General features: G+C 43.1%; 1 protein-coding gene across 1 annotated transcript in view; it reads right to left on the reverse strand.

Moving 5' to 3' along the window:
* Nucleotides 1-207: 207 nt before the first annotated feature.
* The window catches only part of LOC103097074 (protein-arginine deiminase type-4-like), a 29,025-nt gene continuing 10,405 nt past the window's right edge, over nt 208-18,827 (reverse strand). Inside the window, exons 6-17 of the mRNA XM_007491626.3 lie at nt 18,042-18,161; nt 14,967-15,145; nt 14,379-14,482; nt 13,314-13,421; nt 12,221-12,332; nt 8,761-8,868; nt 7,652-7,800; nt 6,168-6,312; nt 5,343-5,466; nt 3,654-3,724; nt 2,557-2,712; nt 208-721 (exon numbers count right to left, since the gene is read on the reverse strand). Coding sequence (XP_007491688.2) covers nt 488-721; nt 2,557-2,712; nt 3,654-3,724; nt 5,343-5,466; nt 6,168-6,312; nt 7,652-7,800; nt 8,761-8,868; nt 12,221-12,332; nt 13,314-13,421; nt 14,379-14,482; nt 14,967-15,145; nt 18,042-18,161 — 1,610 coding nt within the window. The 3' untranslated portion in view covers nt 208-487. The remainder of the gene's footprint in view (nt 722-2,556; nt 2,713-3,653; nt 3,725-5,342; nt 5,467-6,167; nt 6,313-7,651; nt 7,801-8,760; nt 8,869-12,220; nt 12,333-13,313; nt 13,422-14,378; nt 14,483-14,966; nt 15,146-18,041; nt 18,162-18,827) is intronic.

Below are 18,827 nucleotides of genomic sequence, written 5' to 3' on the forward strand. Positions count from 1 at the left end.
GAGCTTTATGCCCCTGTACCACCTAGCTGCCTCCTTAGGGTGTGGGAGGATCAGACCTGCCCTTGTCTCAACTACTGTATTTGCCGTGCCTCCGAGTCAAGCATTCTTGCCCTTATCCCACGTTCTACAGTTGTGCCACACAGAGCAGAGGAAGAAATAGGCTTCTTTTGTCCCACACCCCAGCCCCACCATGAAGAAGCTACCAACTCAATGAAGTAGGAGCTTTATTGGGTATGGGTTCGAGTCTCGGCCAAGGTCTAAGCCCTACGTCACATCTCCTAGGACAGAGGAGAGCAGAAGGGGAAGAGGCCTCCCAAAGCAGGAGAGCTTTCAGTCCCTGATCCTAAGAGACTCAGCCCTTGGACACGATCAGAGGATTTTCATCTAGAAGAACTGGTGGCTGATAGGGCAGCGAAGAGCGCTCTGTCCTCCCCATCCCCTGAGAGGGCATCAAATAGGGCTGACGAGACAGCAGGAAGGAGCCTCTTCATACCACGCAGTTCCACCACTTGAAGGGCAGCGGCTCTCGGAGAATGTTGAACCAGTAGTAAGCATCCCGCCATTCTTCTTGATGACCAAAGAATTCCCCCAAGAAATGACAGCGCAGGCCCAGGGGCTCTAGGAGGTTCTGGACTCTTTTCTCCACGCAGCAGACTCCATTGATTATGGGCCCAAAGGGCTTGGGGATCCCAAGGTAGGTGCCCAAAACGATCATATTCAGCTATGGCAAGAAGAGAAAAAGAAGGGTGAGAGACCCAGCAGCAGCACCTGGGGTCGAGAAACCCCAATTTCTTTTTATTTTGGAGGGTGGGAATTTTATTTAATTAACTTATTTAATTATTTAATTAATAATAAATTAATTTATTTAATTAGTTAAATTAGAATATTTTTCCATGGTTACAAGACTCATGTTCTTTCCCTCCCCTCCCCCCAACTCCCTCCCATCGCTGACTCACAATTCCACTGAAGGAATCTCAATTTCTGCACCTGAGAGAAATTCAATTTATATAGGACATTTGGCGATGCAAAGAACAGTCCTGAATATTTGGGTCACTTTCAAGCAAAAAGTTTTATAAGAAAAAAAAAGAAAAAAGTTCTATAAGAGGAAAGAATACTTATTCTAGAGGCAGAATTGGGGATAGACGAGATCTACGTTAGCATCTCTTTTTATTTAGCTTTGTAAGTGCAAGTATTGTTAAGTGTTTTTCTTTTGCCACGTAGGTTGTTTTTTTATTTTTTACTTTTTATTTTTTTACCAATTACATGATATAATTCCACCCAAGTTTTCCCAAGTTAAACGATCAAACGTATCACCCTCCTTCCCTTCCCTCTTCCGGTGCTGGCAGGCAATTCAATCCAGGTTATTTGTGTATTATCACTTATCATTTATTTTAGAGGCAGCTAGTGGCATGGTAGAGAGAGTGCTGGGCCTGGAGTCAGGTTAAAATCTGACTTCAGTCATTTATTGACCGTGATGACCCCTAACTCAGTTTGCTCAACTGTAAAATGGGAATAATAAAAGCACCTGCTTCCCAGGGTTGCTGTGAGGTTCAAATGAGATAATATTGGTGACATGCTTAGCGGAGTACCTGGCACAGAGTAGGCGCTTTAAATATAATTTTATTATGACATGCATATTATGTATTATTTATATATTGTATATTAAATATAATTTAAATATAATAAGAATAAAAATAATTCTTTCCCTTATTTTCTCCTCCCCAACCCCATCTAAATTATATAAAAATATTCACCCCAAAAAGTAGCCTTTGCTTGATAACCTCCTAGCTTATAAGGTGAGCCCATTCTTTTTTTGGATTTTTTGGGTAAGAAGTTCCCTTCTCCCTCAACTCCTCATATCTAGTCTAAATTCATTCATTCATTCATTCATTCATTCATTTATCAAAACTCTTACCTTCTGTCTTGGAAATAATACTGTACATTGGTTCCAAGGCAGAAGAGTGGTAAGGGCTAGGCAATGGGGGTCAAGTGACTTGCCCAGGGTCACCTATCTAGGAAGTATCTGAGGTCAGATTTGAACCCAGGACCTCCCATCTCTGAGCCTGACTCTCCATCCACCCAGCTACCCCTCCCCTGGATTATTAAAATAGCCTTCTAATTGGTCTTTCTGACTCAAATCTTTTCTGCCCCAATCTGAACTCCACACCGCTTCCAGGAGGGATTTTCCTGAACAAATGGCATGTCACCGCCCCTCTCCTTTCCAACTTCAGTGGCTCCCTAGTATGCCTAGGATCCAATATGAACTCCTCTGACCATCATTTAAATTCCTTCATCCCTCCCCCACATTTACAATATGATCCAGCTACATCGCCTTCCAGACACTCTTCCTCCATAATCCTCTATGGTGCTGCCATGGCCATCTGCCATGCCCCAACACTCTCCCTCCTCACCTCTGACTCTTGGCTACCTCAACTTCCTTGGAGAGCAGCTCCAAGCTCACCTTTTGCAATGCCAGTGAAGCCTGGATTCAGGAAAACCCGATTGCCAATAAGGGCCGCTATGTGCCCCCCCCCCCCAGACCGCCATATTCCTCACCATGTTTGGGAAGAAATGGCCTGCCCGGAGCACTTCCTGTCGACTTGAGGGATCCTGGATCCAGCCCAGATGGAACAGCTGGGGAATATCAATGATGTCTCTCTCTGAAAGACCCAGTTCTTTCTTCAGCACCCTTCGGTTCCACGAGATGCAAGTCTTGATGTGGGGACGGAGGAAGAGAAGAGTCAGAATTAGAAAGCGACCTTTTGTCACCTAGTTCAACCTTCATTTTACAGATGGGCAAACCAAGACCAGGGCATTAACTCCAAAGCTTACACTCTTTAAAAAAAAATAATTTGGGAGCAGCTGGGTGTCTCAGTGAATTGAGAGCTAGGTCCAGAGATGGGAGGTCCTGGGTTCAAATCTGGCCTCAGACACTTCCCAGCTGTGTGACCCTGGGCAAGTCACTTAACCCCCACTGCCTAGCCCTTACACTCTTCTGCCTTAAAAAAAAATACCTTCCCTTCTGTCTTACACAGTATTGATTCTAGGATAGAAGGTAAGAGTTTTTAAAAAAATTAATAAATCCGACACTTTCAACAATCTGCTTGTGATCCAAGTAGGGATTTTTAAAAAATGTATCAAACTCTCAGCATATCAAAGCTTAGAAAAGTTTTGATAATAAATCCCTTCCAACTTTTTTTTTTTTGATCTTTACCTTCCCCCTTAGAATAAATACTGTGTATTGGTTCCCAGGCAGAAGAGTGGAAAGAGCTAGGCAATGGGAGTCAAGTGACTTGCCCAGGGTCACACAGCTGGGAAGTGTCTGAGACCACATTTGAACCCAGGACCTCCCATCTCTGGGCCTGGCTCTCCATCCACTGAGCTACCCAGTGGCCCCCTATTTTTAGCTTTTATCATCTTGCTTTCTCCCATATTGTACACACTAAGTAAGGACAAGAGTATGATGACAAAAGCTAAAAAATGGAGCTAGAAAGTGGATTAAATTGTAGTCTGTCTGCAAATCAGTGAGCATGGTTCAAAAGGTTAGTCTAGGGGCTTTACCAGCCACCCCCTTTACCTTAGCCAAGAGTGGGCAGCAAGCCATGCTCAGAGCCACCCAGACACACCAGTCCTTCTCCCGCCCTCTCCAGTACCTCTACATAGTCGTTCTGCTTCCACAAGGACTTGTTAGCCAAGATCTCATCGATGGTCATCTTATGCCTTTCTGTAGAGAAGACAAGACCAAAGGCTAATGGGAATGAACGTTGCAGCAATCAGAAGAGGGGGAAGACAGTGGGAGTGAGGTGTGGGGAATGGACAAGACTGGAGGAGGTCCCTCATCAAGGCAAGCTCTAGGGCAAATAAGGCACAAAGCTCCTGAGTCCCCCCAGATCCTTCTCAGGGTGTTGCATACTGGTTCATCCTCTTGTCTACTACGGCGCTGTCCTTGGTGCTCAGCCCCTTTCCTAGAGGATCTCATTCATCCTCAGTTTCAATTGCATCCATTCAGGTTGCTCCCCAAACTCTATATACCCACACACACCCCAGCCCCAATTTCCCCCCAAAGGCCTGTTAGATCTATGTCTACTACCCAGTGGCCATCTCCACTTCAATCTGTCAGACTCCCCTGATCTCTCCTTCCCACCATCTCCTCCCCTCTGTGTGTTCTGTCTTCTAAAGCAACACAATAAAACCAAGACCAATTCCTCCCAAGGCTCCAGTATTCTACTTTAGCAGCCAGTCCTTTCCCATCCAAGACTGCTTATTGTCTACTTTGTATTGGACAGACATTCACACACAGTGAAGTTTCTTCATTGATAACAGTGTGGTTGGAATTCAGACCAACACAAAGAATCAATAAACTGATGAACGAATCTTAGATGTGAGCGACAGCTCTTAATCCTTGGGCTAATATGAGATATAACAAGGCTGCAAAGATTGGCGAGACAGCACACAAACATGGATGGATGCTGAACTTGGTTGTCTCACCGCAGACCAGTTGGATGAGGAGATGAAACCCAAGGAAGGACATGTTGGGTCCCAAGTAGTAGCTTTAAATCAGAATATGTAAAAAAATTAAGGGGGCACTGGGTAGCTCAGTGGATTGAGAGTCAGGCCCAGAGATGGCAGGTTCTAGGTTCAAATCTGTACTCAGACACTTCCCAGCTGTGTGACCCTGGGCAAGTCACTTGACCCCCATTGCCTAGCCCATACCCCTCTTCTGCCTTGGAACCAATACACAGTATTGATTCTAAGATGGAAGGTAAGGGTTTAAAAAATAAACAAATTAAACTTTTAAATTTTGAACACACACACATATAACATAGACATGTGTATATGCCTCCACTACTCGAATATAAACTCCTTGAAAGCAAGGACTATCTTGCTTTTACTTTGTGTCTCCAATGCCTGGCACACAGTAGATGCTTAATAAATGCTTGCTGACCAACCTGAATTCATAACATTGAGGCCAACAATAAGGGTAAAAATGTATCTTAGGGTGCCCATTTATTTGTTTGTTTTTAAACCCTTACCTTCCATCTTGGAATCAATACTCTGTATTGATTCCAAGGCAGAAGAGTGGTCAGGGCTAGGCAATGGGGGTCAAGTGACTTGCCCAGGGTCACCCAGCTAGGAAGTGTCTGAGGCCAGATTTGAACCCAGGACATCCCCTCTCTAGGCCTGGTTCTCCATCCACTGAGCCACCCAGCTGCCCCCTTGCCCATTAGACTTTAGAGGGATGCCCTTCCCCACACGCTTGTGACCCCAGCACTGTGTGGGAAGCTTGTATTGTGGTTTAGATGGAGTGGGCCAACATGAGGGAATGAGAGGAAGGAAGATACCAGAATAAGAGAGCACAGTTGGGTCCACTCCCTCTAACAGAGAAGTATTTCCATGCCCGAGGCTCTGCTCCCTTCTGAACAGCTCATAGCATGCACTGGGACTAGCCAGGAGTAGCCGGAAGCCCTAGAGACAGAAGATGGACAAAGCAATGAAAGGCTGGTTCCTCCTGAATGCCATTTGTGGCTTTCAAGGCTTTCAGTGGGATGAGGCCCTGATAGAGAGCAAATAAAGTAGATGATGGCACTAATCCATCCTACTGGGGTCAGGATAGACCATTAGCGTCCGGGAGCCATTTTTAGATGAGTATTCGATAGGCGTTCAAGTTTGTGGATTCGCTATTATGAGGAAAATAAGTTCCCTCACTGGATCCTGGCAGACGACAGACTAAGAGGCACATGGTAAGGAGAGGGCTAGAGGTATGGACTTTGACTCATCAGGTTGAGGGTGTCCATCAGGTAGTTTCACCTTTAACGGGCAGGTGACCAGCATAACCAAAGGGACGCCAACCTACTTAGGGTGACCTTCGAGGCCATTTTACAGATGGAGGGAACGAGACCCGGAGACGTTGGCCAGTTTGGCCAAGGACGCAAAGCCAGAAGTAATGGGGTGCCATATTGACTCAATAGCTACAGTCTTTCCAATCTACCGTCTGGTCACCGAGCATCTCCTTCGAAGGAAGGGCTGTGGTGGTGGTAGTGGAGCTTCAAGTCCACTTGGCTGCTCTCTAATAGAGCTCAAACCTTTGTCGGGTCCCCTTCCTGGATACTCCCAGCCCCAGAGGACTTGGCCAGGCCAGACAAAAATGGAGATTTCCTGCTCTCTACCTTTCTGTCCTTGGCAGGGACAAAGGTCAGGAAGTCTTTCACGTTGCCCTCCAGCAGCCATTCAGAGAAGAGTTCTAGGGGATGTTGTACTTTCTGGGCTTGGATGAATCTCAGCAGCCTTTGGTTCACTCTTGGCACGTTTTCCCTAATGAACACAACGTTTAAGGAAAGATGAAAAGGAAAGTAGAAAATTGGGAAGAAACATGGATAGTTTCTCAAATAGAGATCTATCGAAAATCAAGAACGTTGTCAAATTTATAAGAACGGGGGCAGCTGGGTGGCTCAGTGGATGGAGAGCCAGGCCTAGAGACGGGAGGTCCTGGGTTCAGATCTGGCCTCAGACACTTCCCAGCTGAGTGACCCTGGGCAAGTCACTTAACCCCCATTGCCTAACCCTTACCACTCTTCTGCCTTGGAACCAATACACAGTATTGACTCTAAGATGGAAGGTTAAAAAAATTTTTTTATAAGAACAAGTGGTCAAAAGATTTGGGGTGGGTTTTTTTAAGCCTTTATCTTCCATCTTAGAATCAATTCCAAGTATTGGTTCCAAGGCAGAAGAGTGGTAAAGGCTGGGCAATGGGGGTGGGTGATAGGCAAGGTAACACCCCTCCTCTTCCCAGAGGTCCATAACGAAGAATACCAGGACCAAATAGGACTAAAATTGTGGTTTCATCGGCATTGGTAGCTCCCAGTGTGTGTGTGGGGGAACTGCCACCAATTCAGATGGGCACCTTTTCTGTCATTTATAATCTTAGAGGATTCTCTGGGACATCGAAAGGTTTAAGAGACTTGTCCAGGGTCTACAGAGCTCCTGGTCAGAGTGGACCCAAGTCTTTCTAAGGCTGGCACTGTATGGAGGAAGGAAAAGGAAGAGAAAAGAGAGAATAGAAAACAATTTTACAAAAATAACCAACCCAAACTGAGTGATGACAAATGCACCTCGGCAAAGAAAGGAGGGGGCCCTCTGTGTAGTTCAAAACTAAAGGAACTTTAGTGCCTTTGCTCATTTGGACAGTAGTTCTGGATGCAGAAGGAACGTCTTTTTTTTTTTTAACCCTTACCTTCTTTCTTAGTATCAATTCTCTTGCAGTTAACTGATTTGCCCAGGGTCACACAGCTAAGGAAAGGTCTGAGGTCAGATCTGAACCCATGCCCTCCTGACTCCAGGCCTGGCACCTTACCTACTGTGCACCCCCTAACTATCCCTCCCCACTTAGATTGTGAACTCCTGGAGGTCGGGATCTTGTTGTTTCTTTTTTTTTAATTACCCTTTAATTATCTCAACATCAATACTGTGTATTGATTCCAAGGCAAAATAGTGGTAAGGGCTAGGCCATGGGGGTTAAGTGACTTGCCCAGGGTCACACAGCTAGGAAGTGTCTGAGGCCAGATTTGAACCCAGGACTTCCCATCTCTAGACCTGGTTCTCAATCCTCTGAGCCACCCAGCTGCCCCCTTGGTAAAGTCTTAAATGTCCTCACCTGGGCAAACTGCCAGTGCCAATGAGAATCCTGCCCAAGGGATAAAAGATTCCATGGGCAGTGACTGGTGGGCTGACTACCAGGAACCCAGTGGCGTCCAATTCATTATCATCTCCACGTTCATGGATTATGTAACCAGTGAAGGATGGCTGGGAGGAGTTAGAGAAAAAGAAGTCAGTGTCGGATATTGACAAGTCATCACGACCCTATTGGTTCTGTGGGCCAGGAAGTGGTTGGGAATTAGGAGTAAGAACCACAAGGGACCTCGGAAACCTAGCCCAGCCCTGTCATTGGATAGTGCTTAAAAAAAAAAGCGAGGCGCAGGAAGTGAGCTGACTTGCTGAATGAAATAGCTTTTTGTTATTAGTGGTTTTGGGCAATCTGCCTTTGCTGAACGGATTTGGGGATTTTCTTAGCAAAAGATATTGGAGTGGTTTGCCATTTCTTTGTCTGCTTCATTTTACTGATGAGGAAACTGAGAAATAGGGTCAGGTGACTTGCCCAGGGTCATACAGCTAGTAGGTGTCTGAGACTGGATTTGAACTCAGGAAGAGGAGTTTTCCTGACTCCAGACCCAGCACTCTGCACTATGGTGCCACTTAGCTGCTGTAAAATAACCAATCAATGGCAAAATTGGGATTGGAATCCAGTTCTTTTGAGTCACTTTGTGCTTCATTATACGCTTTAAAAAAAAATCTTTACCTTTTATCTTAGTATCAATTCTAAAACAGATGAGCTAGGCAATCAGGGTTAAGTGACTTGCCCAGGGTTATAGAGACAGGAAGTATCTGAGGTCACATTTGAACCCAAGACCTTCTGACTTCAGTCCTGATACTCTATTCACTGTACTTCCTAGCTGCCTCTATGCTATTTTTTTTTGAACCCTTACCTTCTGTCTTAGAGTCAATACTGTGTATTGATTCTAAGGTAGTAGAGTGGTAAGGGCTAGGCAATGGGGGTCAAGTGACTTGCCAAGGGTCACCCAGCTAGGGAGCATCTGAGGCCAGAAAGGGTTTTAAAAATGGGACAATAGTGGAAGAGTAAAGGCTGTTCTCCTCATCTAGATGGGAAGGATGTCAGAGCTTATTATACCCCAATGAGTCACGTACCAGACTGTTTTTTAACACAAAGTTAGTAAGTCTCTTCTTCCAGGGGAAGTCAAGGAAAACAGGGAAACCTCGAAAGGGACTCTGGGTGTACCCGAACACCACCTCATTCTGGGAAAGAAAAAAAAGAAGCCACAGTGTCCAATTTCATGTAGAATTTTGAGATGGAAGTAACTTTAGGAGTCTCTCTCTCTTCCCCTCCTCACAAATTATTCTCTAGACTCACAACTGCCTCTTACGCTGTTTCTGCCAAAATGTTGGCAACTCAGACTCGTCATTGTTTTTTCTCTAAACTAGCTCTTCGTCCTACCTGCCCTATATTTATTGGGGGGCAGGGGAGGCACGCTGTCTTCCCAGCCAGCGGGGTTTGAAACCTTGGAGTTCTTTTTGTATTTCTGAGGACTGAACGAGAACCAGAAAATACTAAATGTCAAAGAAGCAAAGGCAAACTAGGGACAGAGTGCCTGGCCCTGGAGCTCTTACGGAATCCCAGAACCCAAGAGTTGGACCCAGCGGCTGTCCAGGCTAACCCAAACACACAAAAAAACTCTACTAGAACATATGACATGTGACTTTCACATCAGTGTACTAATGGTTTTCTTTTGGGCTTTGGGTTTGTATGAGTGTGCTCTTATAACCAATGTGGAAGTGTGTTTAGCATGATAATAAAAATAAGATTTTAAAAAGAACATAGGACATGATAACACACGTATAACCCAGATCAAATTGCTTGCCAGCTCGGGAAAAGAGGCAGGGAGATAATTTGGATGATAAAACTTTGGAAAAACTTACATGGAAATTTGTTATGTGAAATTGATAAAATAGTATATCTTTATAATAATGATAAATAGACAGTCAACTTCTACTTACCCAATTTCCAAGGAAGGGAACTGATACCTTCTGAAGTAGCCCATTCCCATTTGGGCATCTCTAAGGGATCCCCCTCCCCCATCCTCCCTCCCCCATCATTGGGGGCAGCTGGGTGACTCAGTGGATGGAGAGCCTGGCTTAGATATGGGAGATTTTAGGTTCAATCTAGCCTCAGACACTTCCTAGCTGTGTGACCCTGGGTAAGTCACTTAATCCCCATTAATTAATCTTCTTAATTGCCTAGCCCTGACTACTCTTCTGTCTTGGAACCAATGCATATTATTGAATCTAAGACCAAAGGTAAGGGGTTTAAAAAAAGTCATGGGGAGAAGGACATTCTCCCAAGGCATAGAAGAGGAACAACCTGGGGAAAGGCTTGGAGATGGGAATTTTAGGGGAATAGCTAGGAGATCAATTTGGAATGGGACTAGTGTAAAATGAGCTTGAAAATCCAGGGAAGGGCTGATTATGAGATGCCAGAAGATGATCTTTCTCCCAAACCTACAGATTCTCCTAGAGCCATGCCTTGGACCAGTCTCTTTCTCTTGACTCCCATCCTAGTTCAGAGTCCTACTTCAGCATGCATTATTTTTTTTAGACCTTTCCTTCCATCTTAGAATCAATACCAAGTATTGGTTCCAAGGCAGAAGAGTAGTCAGGGCTGAACAATCAAGATTATTAATTAATGGGGATTAAGAGATCTACTCAGGATCCATAGCTAGTAAAGGACTTGGGCAGTCAAGATTAAGTGAATTGCCCAGAGTTCAACCAGTTCAGAAGTATCTGAGGCCAGATTTGAACCCAGGACCTCCAGACTCCAGGACCTGGCTCTCTATTTACTGTGTCACCTAGGTGTCATCACTTTACAAATATTTCTAAAGTTATGTGTCTTATCTGTTGTCTTCTGCCCAATTCCTTGTTTCGTTGTTCTGTCATGTCCAGCTCTTTGTGACCTCGTGGTTTTCTTGGTGAAGATACTGAAGTGGTTTGCAATTTCCTTTTCCAACGTGTTCTCATTTTACAGATGAGGAACTGAGGCAACTAAGCATTCAGTAAGTTGCCCAGGGCCCCACAGCTAATAAGAGTTTAAATTCAAATCTTTCTGACTCCAGGCCCAGTGCTCTATCCATTGCACCACCCTGTTGTCTCAAGAAATCAAAAGAATATTTAAATGTGAAATATTAAAATTTAAATTAAAAACAAACACACACGTATCAAGGGAGATAGGTACAATGAATTTGGCATCAGGAAGATTCATCTTCGAGTTCAAATCTGGCCTCACATACTTACTAGCTGTGTGACCCTAGGTACATCATTTCACACTTTTTGCCCCAGTTTCCTTATCTGTAAAATGAGCTGGAGAAGGAAATGGAAACCTACTCTAGGATTTTTGCCAAGAAAATCCCAAATAGGGTCACAAAGAGTCAGGTATGATAAACAAATGAACAACAAAATGAAGAAGCTGAAGTAGGAATGGGGAGATTTGGGTTCAGATCTCAGGGATGCTACTTCTTTCATGTAAGTGGGAGAGAAGAAAAAAACATTTATGTAGTATTTATTAAGTACTTAAAAATCCCATAAATACCTCATTTAATCTCTCAGCTACCCTACTATCACCATTTTATTGATGAGGAAACTGAGGCAAACAAGGTAAAGTAACTTGCCCAGGATCACACTGATAGTTCATTTTAGAGGCTAGATTTGAACTCAAGTGTTCCCAATTCTAGACCCAGTGTTTTGTTTTGTTTTTTTTTTTCTGCCATTACACTAGCTGCCTTGTAAAAGGGGAAAAAACTTATTTGACCTCCCTAAGGCTCAATTTTCTTCAGCTTTTAGATGGAGTTGGTACATGCATCAATGACCTTGTGGAAAGACTATTAAAAGGAAATTAATGATCATAGTCAGCATTCTTATATTATAATAAAATGTATAATATATTTAATTATACTTGTTATAGTATATATTATATTATCATTTAGAATCAATATATTATCTTACGTAATATATTATATATAGTAATAGTATTTAATAAAATAATAAATGATTACATAAGCTCCTTAAATATCATCTCTTATTTAAGTCTCAGAGGCATATGTGATTATTTCCATTTTTACAGGCTGAGAAATAGACCCAGAGCAGTTATGAGCCTTGCCAGTGACTTTTTTTAAACCTTTAAAGGATACAGAATCAACTCATCATAGTACCAGTTGATAGCTAGTTATTGATTCAAGGTTTTCATCGTCTGGAGGCTTAGTCTTGCTTAGTCAACCTGAATGTGACTGTCTCATTATTAGTTTCTATGTTCAGACCTACCCATGAGATGCTGACAAGTTTAGTCCTCTAAATGGTTGCCTTTGGCTTTCCCAATTATGGCTTCTGATCTAGCTTCTCCACTCAACCCGTAGGGTCCTTAGCCAGGAACCAAGCCCACCTTACACCCGATAATCTACTTGGCCATTCCATTCATGCAGGGGATGGCCCCACCATCAGCCAAATCTGTTGCTCTCGTGTCTCCTCCCGACCAAGAGAACAGGACCATTGGGATAGGGAGGGGAACCAAGAGAGGTAAGACTCTTCAACCCATTGATGTTACCCCAATCCACGTTGCTAGACGGTGTTTGTCTCTGGGGAAGAAAATAGGCTTGCATTTAGCTTTTTTAGAGAAGTCGAGAATGGTATTCATGAAGTTTGAGATAAGATTCCATCTGAAAGAAAGGAAGAACCATGGCGGTGTTACCCCATTCAAATCAGATCCCCATAAGAAGGGATCTTTGGGGGGGGCAATGTTGTTGGGCAGCGCTCCTATCACTTTTGGCTCCATGGCCCTCAACCTGAAAAAGGGTTCTTTACAAAGACTTTGGGAAAGAAAGCCTGGATCTGAGCCCTAACTAGTATGGTGCTATCAGGGATTTGACCCCCCCAGAGTATTCACATTTCAAAGGGCCATACAATATTTGTACTCCCATATTGGTTTTCATCTGTTCTCTCCCTTCTAAAACTCAACTTTCAGAATGCTTTTCGCACCCAGAGAAAGAACTGTGGGAGCAGAAACACAGAAGAAAAACAACTGCTTGATCACATGGTTCAATGATGGGGATCTGACTGGGGACCCAGACTCTAAACGATCACTCTAGTGCAAATAATAAAATGGAAATAGGTCTTGATCAATGACAGGTAAAACCGAGTGGGATTGCTCATTAGCTACAGGAGGGGAAAGGGAAGAGGGAGGGAAAGAACATGAATCATATAACCAAGAAAAAAATCTTCTAAATTAATTAATTAAATAAAAATTTCAATCCAAAAATAAATAAATAAAACTCAACTTTCAGAAAAAAATGTAAAAGATGGGGGGGGGGAAGAGAGCAGAAGGGGCAATCTCTGGACCTCTTGCTCCAACATCTATGCTATTCCTCTCCTTATTTTGATCTGTCCTGAGCAAGTTTAGAACTCTAATGCTTGACATGGGAAAAGTCCATTCTCAAATTCATGGGGCTTTTCTTAGGTAATGCTCCTTAACCAGTTAAAGGACAAGTTTTCCAATCTGCATCTCCTTTGACCATTTCCTCCCAGGTTGTAAACTGTTGTAGCATGTCAGCTATACAATGACCCAAACTAAATTTCTCTGGGCATACTCTTGATCGGGCAAGGGCAGGAAGAAAGACAAGACCCCAAGCCCTAGAACAAACCTTATTCTTGGCTTTGGCTGCATTGGGTTTATCAACCACCTGACCTGCTTCGAACGTTCATTTTCCCTGTAGAATTTCCATGGAGGCAAGGGCTGACTCTTCATATTGCTAGATGAAAAAGTAGTAGAACAGCTCAAAATTTAGACTGTGCCACACAGCATGAGTCACTGGACTTTAGAAACACAAAACAGTCTCCACCCTCCAGAAGTTTAGATTTCACTAGTATTGGGGGAAAACGATGTGCGTTAACATAAGCATTGAAGTTCACTCTTTCTGAGAAGCTCCAATTTGCTTTTAGATGGCCTTAATTATTAGAAATGGGGCAGCTAGGTGCCACCATTAGTTGCTAGAGTACCAGGGCTGGAGTCAGGAAGACTCATCTTCCTCAGTTCAAATCTGGCCTCAAATTCTTCCAGGCTGTGTGATCCTGGGCAAGTCACTGTGCCTTGTTTGCCTCCGTTTCCTCATCTGTAAAATGAGCTGGAGAAGGAAATGGCAAACTATCCTGGTATTTTTGCTAAGAAAACCCCCAAATGGGTCATGAAGAGTTGGATGTGACCGAAACAACTGAATAACAATTTATTAGAAAGGCTCAGAGATTCCCCAGCTTTAATTTAGGAGAAGACTCATCCCTTCCTCCCTCAAGATATCTCTCTCTACAGCTTTCTCTCCATATACATATATACACATACACAATATATATACACAAATATATGTAGCATACATGTATTAATATACAGATGTATTTGTAGCAGGTCTATATTAATACATACACGTGTACATATAGCATTTGTATATTAAGATATGTGCATACATGTACATACACAGAGTAAATACTAAATGATTGGGGGGAGGTATGAGTGACAAGAACACCAGTTGTATGACTCGGTTTTCTAGGAAGAATACAGACTCTAATTCTAATGAGATCATGAATGGCAGAAGGGGTAATTAGAAAGTTCTTTGTCCCATGCTTTGGCAAGGGGAGACATGGCTCTGAGACCAAGACAAGAGAAAGGAATTGCTAGAGCTTACGTGTAGCCTCTCAAAGCAACTCGTCACCCTTACCAGGGTATATATATCTCCACAGGTCGTTGGGTGTTGGGAATCATGAACCACGGTGCCACACGGTAAACCACTCTTTGCTTACAAATCAGAGGATCAGAGTTATTCTATGGGGACACAGGACAAGTTAGTGAGGTGTAGTGGAAAACTCAGCAACTTGCTAGCTGCGTGACCTTGAGCAAGTCATTTCCCCCTTTCTGGGCCTCTGCCCCCTCATCTATAAGAGTAAAGAGCTGAACTAGGAGTGCCCTCTGAAGTTCCTTCCAACTAGAAATCTGTGATCCAATGAGACCAGCTCTCAGTCATTCGTATCCACTGGAGGCTGGATTTGACCCATCCTTCCAGAGTTTTTCCTTCTGGTCTTTCCTTCATCCTTTTCCTTCACCCCAGCCTAATCGCCCCTACCCCTTCATTGAGCTGCATCTCCAACTTACCCGCCAAACTCTATCACCCCTACTTCGTCAGAGCTTTTCTTCACATGAGATGACTTCTTCAACCTAATCACCTCCTACCCTTTCATTGAGCTGCATTTCCAACTTACCCTTCAAACTTCACCACCCCTCCCTCTCCAGGACCCATTTCCACACATACCTCAGCATTACTCAGAAGAGAGACTGTGAAAGTAACCAGCCCAGGGAAGTCGGCATCTGGGAAAGAGAGTGCCTCTACATAGAGTGCTCGACATTCTTGGTTTCTCAGATATTTGAACCTGTAATGAGGTCTGTTTGGCCCCATGATAATACTGAAGCGAGTGCCCCTCATGGAAGGTCCTAGGAGAAGAAGAGCACGAGTGAGGCTGGTCAGAGTGGGGGTTGGAGGGATAGAGGAGGACGTTGGAGTTCAGTGGCTTGGTTATCCCAAAGCAATGGATTCATTCTTCCAAACCTTGGACCCTTTGGGATAAAATGAAATATTACTCTTTGGCGACCAACAGAACCCCTCATAACAGTTGTGTGACTGCTGTTGACCAATGGGATAGGAACGTGGATGTCTGGGTAGATCTTCTCCTCGAAGCTAAGCAAGGAACTCAATACCTGGAATGACATCCCCTATTAAAGGGGTATTAGCCCTTAGAAGACCAGCTAATTTAAGCCACAGCCTCTCTTTCAATCTCCCAATTTGTCCCAAGTCATGAAATAAATAGTAGACTTGGCATTAATGGCCAGTTTCACCAATGCCAAATTCAAGGCTCATTTCACTAGTGATGTGGTGATCAGGGGTCTTGGTAAGTTAGAGGCATTTCTAGAAAGGACATTCCTAGACCTAGTTTTCCCCTTAGGAGCCACATCTAAAGTCTGCTTAAATTGAATGAAGACCTTTATAGACTTATGGCTTGTTCCCTTATGTAGGACATTCTTAGTTCATTATTCCCCTTTCCAATCCTTTCTGATTTAAATGAACTGAGCAGTTTGGGCTAGTGATTATAGGGGAAGAACCAGTGAAGAAGGTCAAATTGGGACAGATTACAATGTTGATGGATGAGGGACCTGAGCTCAAATCTGTCCTTAGACACTTCCTAGCTGTGTGACCTTGGGTAAGTCACATAACCCTAATTACCTATTCCTTGCTACTCTTCTGTCTTAGAACTGATACAAGATAGAAGCCAAGGGTATTTTTTTTTACCCTTACCTTTTGTCTTGGAACCAATACTAAAGAAAATTTGATCTCCTGCAGCTATACAGGGACCAAAGGCTCTCCTCTCATTCTCTGGAAAGGGCTCGAAAACCTGTGCTTCTCTCTTCTTGTATACTTTCTCAGACACCTCCCACAAAGGAAATGGGAAATATCTGAGGAAGTTGGGGTAGAGGGTCCTGGGAGATGTAGTCTCCCAGGGTTCAGAGCCATTTTAAAATGCATACTGGGCAATGGTAGGGTTAAGAGACTTGCCCAGGGTCACACAACTAGGAAGTGTCTGAGGCCAAATTTGAACCCTGGACCTCCCATCTCTCAGCCTGGCTTTCAATCCACTGAGCCACTCAGCTACCCCCTAAGAGTTTTAAAAGAAAAATAAAATAGTGATGACGGCTCATTCAATCTGGTTTCCCTTTGTTTTGTTTTTTCTTTTTCTTGACCTTTATTGATGCACAGTATGTAGAGGGACCCAAAACTGGTGCAACTGTTTTATCTCAGGAATGTTTGATAGATAGGTAAAGCTCCCGAGGAGGGAGAGGGGATAATCTTCCTTGACACAAATATAAATTATATATTATATTATAATATTATAGAATATTAATATATAATACATTCATATAAATTATTAGATTATATATTTCTATAACAGCTAGCATGTATATAGTACTTTCATGCTTGCAAAGTGTTTTATTAACATCTCAGTTTATCTTTACAAATCACCCTGGAAGATCAGGTGCTATTATTGTCATCCCCAAGGAGACAGAGTTTAGATAACTTGTCCAGAGTCACAAACCAGGAGGTATCCTGAGGATGGATTTGAACCTTGGTCTTCATCTCCTGTTCCAACTTGCTGCCTATCAGTATTTAAAAGTGATGTTGACAAGGAGTCCACAACACACAAAGAGGTGAAGAACCCCAGGGCTAGGTATTTAAGGTCCTTCCCCAGCATTGAAAATGAATTCTGCTTAATACTGTAGCTATGGTAGGGATGGAATCTGGAGACACATCCTTTAGGACATAAAATTTGACCTTAGAGATCATCTAATCCAATTCCTTCATTTTATAGATGAAGGAACTAAAGTCAAGAAGTTAAAAACCTTACCAATGCTCAGACACAGCCAGCTTAAGAGCCAGAATTTGAACTCAGGATCCTAGATCTCAAATCTAAACTTAGCAAGTCACCTGCTCTTTTTGGTCTTCTGCTGGATTATGCCGTACAAAACTGGAAACCCACCTTCTACCCCTGACAGCATGACCAGGTCTGCTATTAACCTGTCCTTTGTGATATTGTCCTCTCAATCCTGAAAACGCAGCTGCAGGTGAAGAATTCCTAGTTGTAAAAGTCTTTTACTTATCACCTGTATGTAGGCAGGATTTTTTGACCCATGTAATGGCATATGGGCAAAGCTTAAGGTTCCTCAGAGTAGCCATTTGCCAGAATCAAATCTCTTATTTGGTGATGTAAAGGTTGCCCAAGCCCTTCTGGGTAATGGGCTTCTCACTCCCACATCCCTATTTCATAGGGTCCTAAACTTCAAATTGGTGCAGCAGAATGGATAAGATCACCAGGTCTAATCAGGAAGATCCATGTTTAAATATGACCTCAGATGCTTACTAGGTGTGTGACCCTGAGCAAGTCACTCAACTCTTTGTGCCTTAATTTCCTTGCCTGTCAAATGAACTGGAGAAGGAGATAACAAACCACTCCAATGTCTTTGCCAAGGAAACTCCAAATGGGGTCACGAGAGGGACATGACTGAAAAGAACTGAACAAAAATTTCAAGTTGGAAGAGACCTCAGAGCTCATCTACGCCAACTCCTCAACCCCACTTCCATTTCATAGATAAGGAAACTGATCCCCAGCAAGTCACTTACAGGTAATGAATGGCCAAGCCTTGACTGGCAGCCAAGTCCTCTGACTCCCATCCAGGCATGTGTGTGTCTATCTGTCTCCCTCTCTTTCTGTCTGTCTCTCTCCTTCCCTCTGTCTTCTACTATTCCATATTGGGTCTCAAAGACTGAAAGGGTACTCACGTTCAATTCCATAGAGTTTCACCCTGCTTGGGTGAGAGCAACTAATAATTATTTCATGATTGTCAAAAAAGCCAAATGGACACTGTGTCTTCAAGGTCATTTTTGGCATGTGATGTACATCTGGGGAAGGAAAAAAAGAAATTAGCACCTGAAGGTCCAACTAGGTTCCTCCCTTGATTTGGCGTCTATTTGAATACTTCATGATACAGGGAGCTCAGCTCCAGTCCATTTTTTGACAACCTTAATAATAATTAGAATGACTCACAGATCTTCAACTTGAACTTCAGTAAAGGACTCCTCTTCTTTACTTCCTTACCTTTGGGGCCTCTTTTTTTTTTTACTTATTTTCTGTCTTAGTATTAACTCTAGGATAAAAAGGCAAGGACCACGCATACTTAAGTGACTTTCCCAGGGTCACACAATTAGGAAATGTCTGGGGCCAGATTTAAACCCAGGTCCTCTTCATTCCAGGCCTGGGGCTCTCTATACATTGTGTTCCCTAGCTAAACTATCAAGACATTTTGATCTCACACTCCTATTATTGAAAAATGTTGATGATATGTCAAGTCTATGTATACTTTCAAGTAATATACATACACTACTATACTAACAAGTATATTACAAAACTTGCAGAAATGTAGATATTTTAAAATAGCAAATATTTTATATTGTATTTTATAAAATAAAAATAATTTGATCTTAAGAATCAATATGGAAGGGAACAGCTGGATGACTCAGTGAATTCAGAGCCAGGCCTAGAGATGGGAGGTCCTAGGTTCAAATCTG

The sequence above is a fragment of the Monodelphis domestica genome, chromosome 4, assembly GCF_027887165.1.
Source record: "Monodelphis domestica isolate mMonDom1 chromosome 4, mMonDom1.pri, whole genome shotgun sequence".
NCBI classification, from domain to species: Eukaryota; Metazoa; Chordata; class Mammalia; order Didelphimorphia; family Didelphidae; genus Monodelphis; species Monodelphis domestica.